Below are 11,609 nucleotides of genomic sequence, written 5' to 3'. Positions count from 1 at the left end.
CTTCCCCCCCCCTCCCCTCCTAAGCAGAGCAGTGAAAAAAAATCTGATTTCCCTAAAAAAAAAACCACCAAACCCTCCTTCCAAAACCTAAATATAACCTTTCCAAGAGCATCCTCCTTGTATTTAAGCAGATACCTGGGCTCATCACTGCATACTACAAACTGTGACAGTTTCTGTGTGAATATTTTTAACTGTGTTTGTGGTACCTGTATTTATATTTATGTTTAGCACTGTAATGTTCCACGGTATAAAGTGAATGGAGTTCTATAGCGGTAGAAAAAGGGGGAAAAAAAAAAAATAATAAAAAAAAAAAAAAAAAAAAAAAAAAAAAAAAAAAAAAAATTTAAAAAAAAAAAATAAAAAAATAAAGAATAATCTTGTGTTACACCCTCTCATGTATAAAGGTCATGTCCAGAGGACTATGTTGAGTATTTAATAAAAACTGAATATTATTTTTAAAGTTTATAGAATGGCCTCTGAGCTTCAGTTGAAACCTTTTCGTGTTGAGAGCGCAGCCTGTTAGAAAGTTCACTTATCTTCTGTGTGTTGTTCCTGAAAAAAAAATCAGCTCCCTCGCTCCTTTTCCTCCCTCCTCCTCCGTACCTCTCGCGTTCAAGAGGATTCAGGAAAAAAAAAAAAAAAAAAAAGGAAAAAGAGGGGGGGAAAAAAAAAATAATTCCATTTTTGCTTTGTCTCCTTGAATTAGTCTTGTTACTGTATTGTTCGGTGGCATCAGGAATCTATGCCATACCTCTCGCTTCATGATTAAAAATGGATTTTCCAAAGTTCAAAACAGTATATATTTCTTATTGCACCCTCCTCCGTCAAACACCAGGGCAAAGGTTCGGCTTCTTTGGGCTTTTTGTTTTTTTTTTCCTTTATTATTATTAATTATTTTTATTTCATTTGATCTCTACACAGCTGAGAATCTCCCCCCCTCCCCTCCATCCTTTCCACCCTCCCTCCCTCCCTCCCCGACTCTCTTGCGACCCAAGAAACCTTTCCAGGGAGGGGGGGGAGTTACTTTGAACCAGAAAATCATCCTTAAGAGGGTGAAAATTGTGGATATAACGCTGGGAACCCAATCCTGCTGCTCGGAATCCCCAGTGGGAAGGCTGGATTTAAAAAAAAACAAAGAACAAAAAAGAAAAAACTGCTTTTTTCTCGCCTCTTGGGCTGCTCTGGAAGCAACTTAGTTCCCTTTCAAGGTTTTGGTGGTGTTGTTTTGTGTTTTGTTTTTTTTTAATATGAAGCCGCCAGGAATTGATGTGAAGTGATGATAAACAGGGAAAAAAAAAAAAAAAAGGAAGAAGGTAAAAATAAATAACAATAAAAAAAGGAAGAAAGGAGGAAAAAAAAAGAAGTGGAAAGAGGAAGAGAGGGAGAAAAGGAAAAAAGGGAAAAAAAAAAGGAAGACACGGGGAAAAGGAAGAAGGGAAAAAAGGAAGACAGGAAAAAGAGGAAGAAAGGAAGAGAGGAAGAAAGGAAAAGAGGAAGAAAGGAAAAGAGGAAGAGAAAAACAGAAGAAAGGGGAAGGAAAACAAAAAAAGGAAGGAAAAAAGGAAGGAAGAAAAAAAAAGAAGGAAGAAAAAAAAGGAAGGAACAAAGAAAAAAAAAAAAAAAGGAAGGAAAAAAGGAGGAGGAAAAAAACCCCAAAAAACAGAAGGGAAAAAAAAGCAGCCTGGGGAGGTTTTTTTCAGCCCATCCTTTGCTCGTCTCCAGCCTGGAATGTGCAGGCGATTTTTACAAGGCGCAGGGAAGCCGAAAAAAAAAAAAAAAGAAGAAGAAAAAAGCTTATAAATCTCTCTTAAAGGAAAGCAAAGAGCCCCAAGAACCAGGAGGCAACAAGAGGGGAAGGAGCTGGCCGGGAGCAGGAGGTGCCCTGGCTGGCACCCAGTGTGAAGTCCCCCAAAATAAGAAGAAATTAAAAGAAATAAAGGGGAAAAAAAAAAAAAAAAAAAGAACCCCAGTCATAGATCCGCAGAGCCCCGACCATAATTCAGCGCCTATGGAGAGGAGGAAGAGGAGGAAGAGGAGGAAGAGGAGGAAGAGGAAGGCGCTTGGGAAGAGCCAGCGGATTCAAAGCTTTCTCTGGCAGCTGAATGGAAGAAAAAGGGGGGGAAAAGGCAAAAAAAAAAATTAAAAATGCTCAAATCTGGGAGGCAAAAACCGAAACAAGCTGAGGGGAGGGGGTGGGGGTATCGGGACTGCTCGTCTCCCACCACCACCCCCCCCCTTCTTCTCCTTTTCCCCCTCCTTGCTCCGGAGGGCTGAAAAATTGGAGATTTGGAAGGTATTTATTTCCCCTTCGCCGTGTCCTTTGAAGAGAGGGGTTGGGTTCTCCAGCAGACAAGGAAGATCCAGGCTTCTGGCAGCAATAAATTGCAAGGAATGAGGCGGGGGGGGAAGGTTTAGAAGGAGTGAGAGGGGGGGGAAAGGTAGCAGGAATGTAAACTTTGGCGCATTGGAGGAGCGCAGAACCGAGGAGCGGCCCCTGCATAACGCTGAGGAGGTCCCTGAGGCCCCAAAACCTCGGGAAAAAAAAATAATAAAATAAATTTGGGGTTGGTGTGAGGATGGGAAATGTTGGTGGGGGAAAGAAAAAATAAAAATTAAAAAAGGGGGAAAGAAATCAAAAAATTCCGCGGAGGAAACGCGCGGGTGCCAGGGAGGAGAAAAAGGGAAAAAAAAATGTAAATAATAAATAGAAATAATGTTTGGGGGGGGGGAGTTGCCTCTGTGCAGCCTCCCCCTGCGCGGCTGCGATGTAGAAGAGAATGGAAAAAAAAGGATGAATGGAGAAATAAATGAAAAAATCGTAATAATAACGAGGAAACGGATGTTGAAAAGGTTGGGGAGCGCGGAAAGGTGCGCGGGGGGACGCGGAGAGGGCGGTGCGGTGCCGCGGAGGAGCGCTAGGTGACGCTGCCGTCCCGCGGCGTGCGCTCCCCCGCGCAACTCCCACCCCCCCTCTTTCCATCCCTCTTTGCGCACCCCCCCGGCGCCTTCCGCGGGCGCTCATCAATTACCCGCCCCGGGGTCATCAAGGCAAATTGATGAGTGGCCGGCGCCGTCACGTGATGCCACTTAAAGCTCCCATATTTGGGCAGAGAGGAGAGGGGGGATTAAAAAAAAAAAAAAAATTAAAAAAAAAAAAAAAAAAAAAAAAAAAAAAAAAAAAAAAAAAAAAAAAAAAAAAAAGAAAGAAGAATCCCCACCTATAAATTCTGCACTTTTTAGGAGGAACAAAACGCGGCCCCCCCACCCCTGAACTTCAAAGGGCCACAAATCAACCTAATCAAAGAGGCTGGGGAAAAAAAAAAAAAAAAAAAAAAAAGAGGGAAGAAAAAAGAAGTAGGGGGAAGGAAGGGAAAAAAGGGAGGAAAGAAAAATAAAGGGGGAAAGAAAAATAAAGGGGGAAAAGAAAAATAAAGGGGAAAAGGAAAAATAAAAGGAGAAAAGAAAAATAAAGGGGGAAAAAGAAGAAAAAGGAAGGGGAAAGAAAAGGGAAAAAAGAGAAAGGGGAAAAGAAGAAAAAAGACGAGGAAAAAAAAAAAAAGAGGAGGGAACAGAAGGGGCAAAAAAGAGGAAAAAAAAATCTCCCCTTCCCCAAATTTCCTCTTTTTTTTTTTCCTCTCTTTTTTTTTTTTTTATTTCTTTTTTTCCCCCCCTTTTTTTTCTCTCCCCCCAACCCCCCTTTTTCCTCCGCCATGAGTTCTTACGTCGCCAACTCCTTTTACAAGCAAAGTCCCCCCGTTCCTGCCTGTGCCATGCAAAGTTATGGAAATTATGGAAGTGTGCCTGAGGTTCAGTCCCCCAGGTACCGCTCCAGGGGTTTGGATCTCAGCATCCCCCTCCCCTCCTCCGGGGCTTCCACCTCCCTCAGCGGCTTGGAGATGTCTACAGCCCCCCCAGCTAACCCCGAGCGACCTTCTTGCACGGTCATGGGTTCTTCAGGGCATCCTTTAGGCAGAGAGGAGCAAACAGCCCGAAATCCCGGGATTTACAGGCAGAAGAGTGGGAACGCGCCGCTGGAGGAGAGATCCAAGAGCTCGGCTGAAATCAAAGCCGAACCCGTGCAAACGACCCAGCCAGGAGGACCCCAACTGCAGCAGCAACAACCTCCACAGATTTACCCCTGGATGACCAAACTACACATGAGCCATGGTAAAACTTTCGCTTCTTGATTTATTTTTTGCCTTTCACCCGTTTTTTTTTTCCCTTTCTTTTTTTTCCTTTTTTTTTTTTCCTTTTTTCCCTTTCTTTTTCCCTTTTTTTTTTCCCCTTTTTTTCCCTTTTTTTTCCTTCCTTCTTTCCTTTCTTTTTTTCCTCCTTTCCTTTTTTTTCTCCTTCCCTTTTATTTTCCTTCCCTTTTATTTTCCTTTCCCCCTTCTTTTTTTTCCTTTCCTTTTTTTCCCTTTCCTCTTTTTTTTTCCTTTCCTCTTCTTTTTCCTTTCCTTTTTTTTTTTTCCTTTCCTTTTTCCCCCCCCTTTTTTTTTTTTTTTTTTTTTTGCCTCGGGTTTTTATAGGCCATACGGGGCAAATAATAAAAAACCTGAGGTCGTAAATTTTACGACTAAGGCATCAATTGCTCGTAAAACTGTCCACTAAAAGGCTTAGAGGCTATATACGCCCAAATTTATGACAGCATAATTGGATCATAGAAACAAAACGTGTATAAAAGGCAATATTCCATTTTTTGGGGGGAAGGGGGGGGTAAAAATAACTTGAAATACACATGTGCTTGGAGAGGGGGAGCTTGGCAAAAAAAATAAAATAAATAAATCCCAACACCTCCGGAAATAAAAGGACACCAAAAAGCCAAAGGGGAGGAGAGGGGAAAGAGGTTTTGCCCCCTCCACCTTCTCAGGGTTGAGAGGAAAAGGGGAAAAAAAGCAGTGAGATCCCCGAGCAAAGATTTTTCCCTCCTTTGTACACTTCTTTATTGTCCGAGAGGAAACAGGTTCACTCCTGGCTCATCTACATCTGTTTGATCTGAGCTTGGGAAGGGAACGGGGGGCACCGGGGGGGGCTGAAGGTGTTGGAGAAAGAAAGATTTGAGGCGACTCCGTGTCCCTGGAACCCCAGGAAACTTTTGTCTTGATTTGTAACCAGTTTGATCGCTAAAAAAAAAAAAAAAAGAAATAAAAGAAATCAAACCCACCCTGAATCGCTTTGGCTTTTCATGCGGTGCCTCCCTTTCTACATATATATATATATATATATATATTTATTATTTTTATTCCCAGAAACGGATGGGAAACGCTCCCGAACCAGCTACACCCGGTACCAAACTCTGGAACTAGAGAAAGAATTTCATTTTAACAGATACCTGACCCGGCGGAGGCGAATTGAGATCGCCAACAACCTCTGCCTGAACGAGAGACAAATCAAAATCTGGTTTCAAAACCGGAGGATGAAGTGGAAGAAAGATTCCAAGTTGAAAAGCAAAGAGGCTCTTTAGGTGGGATGGCTGGAAAAGGGGCGGCCCTGCTTGGGTTTTTTTTTTCCTTTTTGATTTTATTTGATATTTTTAAGGGTTATTTCTCCATTTAAATCTTATTTTCCATCACTCCCGGTGGAAGCAACCTCGAGGAAACTTGGATTTGGAGGTGGGGAGGGAGGGGGAGCTGCTGACTGGACTTCTGGTCCCTACCCTCCCAAATCGCTCAGACAAAGGAAATCTCTTATGAGGATGCAAAAAAAAAACCCAAAACAAAGAAAAAAAACCAACAAAAACAACACCAAAAACCCAGCCCCAACCAACCCCGCTCTTGGCTTCGTGCAGAAATTTCGCGTCTTGCTCCTGGGGTTTTACTCAGTGTCCTGACTAAAAATCGCCAAGAAAGCAGAAAAACGACCAAAAAAGGCTAAAAAAATAATAATAATAAAGGGGGGTGGCTGGGTCGTGTCTTCTGAGCTGTCAAAATCGCGATATTCAGAGGAAAAAGGAGAGGGAAAAGGGCTGGAAGAAGGAAAAAAAAAGGAAAATTAAGAGGGGTGAAAAAAAACCACCCCCAAACTCAATGAGTTTGGTGAAATTCCAGCCTGGGTTTTGCTCGCCCTGATGGGAAAAAAAGGGAATTTCTGAAGGGTTTTGGTGGGGAAAATGCTCTGGCTCCCCCCCCGGGTTGGAAAGAAAAATATTGGGGTTCGGAAAGCCCCAAAATCCACTTGTTGGACCCCCCCGGAGGGCTGGGGGTGTCCCCGGTGTGTTTGCGACTCATTTGCTTCTTATTTGCATATAAGAGAAATTAATAGATTTGAGGTGGGGGGGGGTGGGATGGGATGAGGTTGGGGAGGGGGTTTAGGGAAGGGGTTGGGGGGGGCACTGATTTTTACGCGGTTCCTCCGCAAATCTCCGCGCAGGAAAGTGCAGCATGGGAGTTGGGGAGGGCCAAAGGGATGGGGGGGGGGGGGGGGGGGAGAAATAACCTGGTTGTGTGTGAGAAATAAGCTCTGGAATTCATCTGATTGTGTATTTATTTGTCGCATCCTTCCTGTAGATTTGCTAAATGCTGAGATCTCTATTAAACGGACAAAACAAGACTAAAAAAAAAGAGGAAAAAAACCAAAAAAAACCAAGGCGAAACCCCAATTTTTACATCTCTGTCGAAATTCAGCCCCTAAGAGGAATTTTTTTTCTGTACTGGGTGTATTTATTTAATTTATTTCTCCCGCGAAAGGGACGAGGAAACTTCTATTTTGTCATACGGAATAAACAGTGAAATAACCCCAAAAACACGGGCTTGCCGGGTGCGTATTTCAGCTTTTTTGCACCTCTGGTAGTGATAAAAAAAAAAAAAATAATAATAATTTCTTATTTCTGTTCTTGTGTAGAAAAAGGAGATTTCAGGAGGGAAAGGTTGGTTCAGCTCCCAGGAACCTTCTCCCCCCACCTGGCTTTTCCCTGATGCTTTTCCTGTGATGCAGAGGGTGGAAAAAAAAAGGGAAAAAAAGGGGGAAAGGGGTTTTTTTGTTTGTTTTTTTTTTTTTTTTTAGGATTTAGTGATGGAGTGAGTGTTGTTTGGGCCCTGAGGAGGGGGAGCTGCTCCCTGTCCCACCTCGGACTTTTAAACCTTGGTTTCTCTCAGGTTTTCCAGGATTCCCGCTTGGTTTCCTCGCCTGGCATTTTCCTCCAAAAAGAGCTTTAAATTCCCCTTTTCTCTCTTTCCCAAGAACATGATTTTTATCCCCAAAATCCCCCCACCCTCCTTACAACACCTGGATGCGGGAAGGAAGTCCCAGTGCCTGACTGGAGGTGACTGGGATGAGGGGGGGGGGGTTTGGGGAGGAGGCTCCTGGCTCTGTTATCCCCCCCCTTCCTCTTTAGGGGAGCAGGGGGGCTGCACCCCCTTTTCCTTGGCTTTTAAACTATATCCATCTATATCTCCGTCTATATTGTCATAAATATATATATAAAATCGAAGTTTATTTCGTTTGGGGGGGGGGGAAACGTGATCTATATTATACAGAACGTTATGGAGCCTCTCGACTATTATTAATGACATATTATATCGGGTTTATTCGTCGTTTATATCTGTATCTATAGAATATATACGTTATTTGCTGTCTGGGCCTAACGCAGAACACATGGGAGCTTCCCCCGGGGGGAGCTTGGAAGGGTTGGGGGGTTAGGGGGGGGTGGGCATCCCTCCTTCTCCGGGGGTGTCCATCCAGCCCGGAGCTTAACACTTCCCTCCAGATGGACTCCTCCAGCCATATGGCTGCGAAAAACCAACAAAACCAACCCAAAAAAAAACCCCCAACCCTGCCTGGCGGGGCTCTCCGGGCCTCCCCACGTGCTTTACACCCAAGGGGGTGTAACCCCCCTAATCCCCCCCCTTCTCCAACCTTCCAGCTCCGAGTGGTTTGCCGGATATTTGCATATTTCAACCCAGATTTATTTATTTTATTTTTTTTTTCCTCCTCAGACTCCTCCCTTGTGTCTTTTTTTTTTTTTTTTTTCCTCCCACCCCCCCCCCCCCCTCCCTTTTCCCCAACTATTTACAGGCGAAAACAAATGCCGGGAGAAAGCCCAATAAGCTCCATAAAACTTTATAGGATTTCCTTTTACACAAAAGGGAAACAAGGGGAACAATTTCCTGAAACCTGCAAAACAAAAGTTGCTCCCAAGCAGAAGCTCCCCGGCTGCCTCCAGGGGCACAATTAACACCCATGGGGCAGCTCCAAAGCTTCCCTTGGAATTCTGAAGGGTTTATCTGATGGTTTTTTTTTTTTTATTCCTGGCTGGTGGGTTCCGGGGAATTGGGAAGAGCTGCAAAGATTGAGAATTGGAGGCCGGTGGGTTAAAAAAAAAATTAAATATCGGATTGTAGGGGGGGTTTCTTGCTGGTTTTGGGGGGATATTGCCAGGTTCAGGGTGATTTTAGGGGGCTTGAGGGGGTTTTAAAGGTTTGGAGTGATTTCAGGGGGCTGAGGTGCTGTTTTAATCCTGATTTTTATTTCATTTTGGATTTTATTTCGCTCCCATGCTGTGTAAACCTATTGCCTGGTCAAAAAAAACCCCAAAACCTTCTTGGTGTGTGCTGCTAATTGCTCTTTTTCCCCTCCATTTCCTCTCCCCCCAATGTCTCCTCTCCTCCCCCCGAGTTTCTCCGGGATATTCCGATTTATTTCTTATTTATTCCCCAAATCCCTGATGACATTTCCCCTTCTCCCAACACTTTCCCCTCACCCTTTATTTTTTTTTTTTCCAGCTGTCACCTCACTTTGGCTCCTCCAAGACTTAACCAACCTCCCACCCCACGCGTGTTTTAGCTGGGAGGGGGGGTGTGGAAACCCTCTCCCCCCCCAACAACCCCAAACCCCCTCATTTTAAAGTCCCAACTTTCTGATTCCCACCCTGCAGAGAGGAGTGGGATTAATAATTAAGATTAATTATTGGCTTTGATTGGGGGGGGGGAGGCTCTTTGCACCCCTCTCGTCTTCTTCAGGGGGATTTTCTGGGGGGGTTGGGTGGGTGTTGTTGCTGCTGCTGTCTGGGAGAGTTTTAACCTTTGGGTTTCCCCTTTCTGCTGCTCCAGCCCTTCCCAAAAACTCAAGAAGGAAATAGAAAAGGACTTACCTTGCCCCGCCAGCCGTGGCAACCCCGTGAGAACTTAAAATGGCCCAAAAAAACCACAAAAAAACCCAAAAACCCCAACAAACAAACCAAAGTTGTTTTTTTTTTTTAGCATCTCTAGAAATCCAATTTTTTTTCCTCTCTTTTTTTTTTAGCATCTCTAGAAATCCAATTTTTTTCCTCCTTTTTTTTTTTTTTTTTTAGCATCTCTAGAAATCCAATATATTTTTTTTCCTTTTTTTTTTTTTTCTTTCTGACCGATATTAAAAAAAAAACAAACCCACAACAATAAAGCCCTTTTACTTTAGTTTCACCCCGAAACATGAGCCCATTAGCAGAAATACTCATGGCTTCGACGTGAATTTAGTAGTTTAAAACTTTTGAAGGTTATTTATGTGGATGGCCCTAAGCAAAAGCCCTGAATGGCTCTCAGGGAGCACGTGATGTCATTAAACTAAGTTTTATGGTTTGGGGGAGCTGACAAACCCACAATATATTTACATCATATATAATCTTAACTGTCCAGCATCGCAGCTGCTGGAGCTGTTTAATGCTGGGACAGGGGACAAGGAGCTTAGTGACGAGCACGACGACTCCCGGGCTCCTGGGCCAGCAGCTCCTCTGCCACCCCAGTAAGTTTGGGATTTTTTTTTTGCCCTCTTTCCACCCTTTTTTTCCTCTTCTCAAAATGCCTTTTTTTCCCTCCTTCCACCCCTTTTTTTCCTCTTCCCAAAATGCCTTTTTCCCCCTCCTTCCATCCCTTTCTTTTCCCCCTTAAATCCTCCCCTCCCTCCCCTTTTTATTTTATTTTTTTTTCCGTCTCTTTCATTCATTTTTTTAATTTTTTTTTTTTTTTTTTAATTTTTTCGTCACCTTTTGGAAAAATTTCCTGCGTGGCAAAAAGAGGGCTCGAAATGGGGGGGGGGGGGGGGGAAATATTGGTATGTGTTTGTGTGAGCTGGAATGTGACTTCTGCAAAGGGAGAAGCTGCAGGCAAGGAGTTCATCTGGCAGGAATCTTCCCCCCCCCCTCCCATCCCCTCCTCAATCCCCCCCCCTCGCATCCCCTGGGGAGGAGAAAAGGCCCCAAAACGAAGTCTCGGTGTTACCAGTTGGGCAGAAACACCCTTGGGGGGGGGGGTTTGGGGAGGGGGCGGGCGGAGCCGCGCAGGGGTGCGCAGGGAGGGTCCCTCTGGGGGGGGGGGGGTGTTAGAGAAAGGGGGGAAGGAGCTGGGTGCCCCCCCCCCCCCCCCATCAGGGGTGTTTGGGATCACTCGTGGGGGGGGGGGTCAGGGCCGGTGTGGTTGTTGGGGAGGGGGGGAAACCCCTCCCGGGATCACTCGGGGTGAGGGGATGGAGCCCACCCCCCCACCCAGCACCCACAGCCCCCCCCCCGAGGGGTCCTTTGGGGTCAACTCTCTCCGAGGAGCCCAAATTTGGGGGGTTTGGGGTGGGGGGAGATTCGAGAGGGGGGTGCAAATGAGGGGGGGGGGGAGAAGGGGGTTCACCCCCCCCTCTCCTCACTCTGGGGATGCCCCCCGGGAGGGTCCCACGGAAAACAATGGGGCACCCCCATTCCCCCCCCCCTCCAAACAATGCCTGGATCCTATTGTTATCCGGGGGGGGGGGGCCCATGTGTCGTATTTGGGGAGGGGGTGTCACCTGAAGGGGACACGTGGGCACCCATGGGACACCCTCACACGTGGAAACCCCTAGGCGTGTGCAGGAACACGCGTGAACACACGTGTGCCCCCCCCCGGCAGGTGCACGCACCCAAGGCCTCTCAAACCCCCCCCCTCCGAGCCCCCCGACCCCTCCTCCACCTCCCTGGGGGGTGCGGAGAGAGGGAGGGGGGGGGTCCTGGAGGTACTGGGAGGCATCTGGGGGTGCTGGGGAGGGGGGGTCTGGGGGTGCTGGGGGGGTCCTGGAGGTGCTGGGAGGGGTCTATGGGTGCTCTGGGGGGGCTTTTATGGTGCTGGGGGGGCTGTAAGGGTGCTGAGACCCCCCCTTTATAGACAAGGCCTGACACCACCCCCCCCCCAGCACCCCAGGGGCCTCTGCACCTCACCAAGAGCGGGGGGGACGGGGTTGTCCCCCTCCCCATGGCTGCTGGGGGGAGGATGGGGGGGGTGGCAGCCTTTGGGGAAAAAGGAGTAAAAACCAGGGACACGGCAAAGCACGTGGGGACCCCCCCTCCCCTTTTGAGCCCTCTGGGGGGGCCCAAGACACCCCCCCCAAAAAAAAAGACCCCTCGGGTCTTTTCAGGACCTGGGGTGGGGGGGGGGTGGATTTTTAGTCCCTTTTCCACATCCCATACCCAGGACCCTCATTTAGGGGGGGGTCCAAGGGGGTTTGAGGCCTCCTGGGGGGGGGGCGAGTTTTACTTTACACCGTGGGGATTCATTTTACCCCCCCCCAGGCCCACTGGGAAGGTGAATTCCCCCCCCCCCCCCAAGGGGGGATTCATCTACCTGAGTCCTATAGAGCCCCTGGGGCTCGATCGCTGGGGGGGGGGGGGGTGAAAA

At 46.8% G+C, this 11,609-nt stretch overlaps 1 protein-coding gene across 1 annotated transcript; it reads left to right on the top strand.

The window, feature by feature from the left end:
* The first annotated feature begins 3,710 nt into the window (after window positions 1-3,710).
* On the top strand, window positions 3,711-5,464 carry HOXC5 (homeobox C5). Its single transcript, XM_008502894.1, has 2 exons — window positions 3,711-4,167; window positions 5,250-5,464. The coding sequence occupies exons 1-2, from the start codon at window positions 3,711-3,713 to the stop codon at window positions 5,462-5,464; spliced, it is 672 nt and encodes a 223-aa protein (XP_008501116.1).
* Window positions 5,465-11,609: the final 6,145 nt, after the last annotated feature.

Source organism: Calypte anna, chromosome 33, assembly GCF_003957555.1.
Source record: "Calypte anna isolate BGI_N300 chromosome 33, bCalAnn1_v1.p, whole genome shotgun sequence".
Taxonomy (NCBI): Eukaryota; Metazoa; Chordata; class Aves; order Apodiformes; family Trochilidae; genus Calypte; species Calypte anna.
Note: the sequence above shows the minus strand (reverse complement) of the source record. Positions and strands in the feature narration are given on the sequence as shown.

Coding starts and splice junctions, on each gene's coding strand:
- HOXC5 (XM_008502894.1), top strand. CDS start 3,711: ATGAGTTCTTACGTCGCCAACTCCTTTTACAAGCAAAGTCCCCCCGTT. Junction 4,168..5,249: donor CAAACTACACATGAGCCATG/GTAAAACTTTCG, acceptor TTTTATTCCCAG/AAACGGATGGGAAACGCTCC.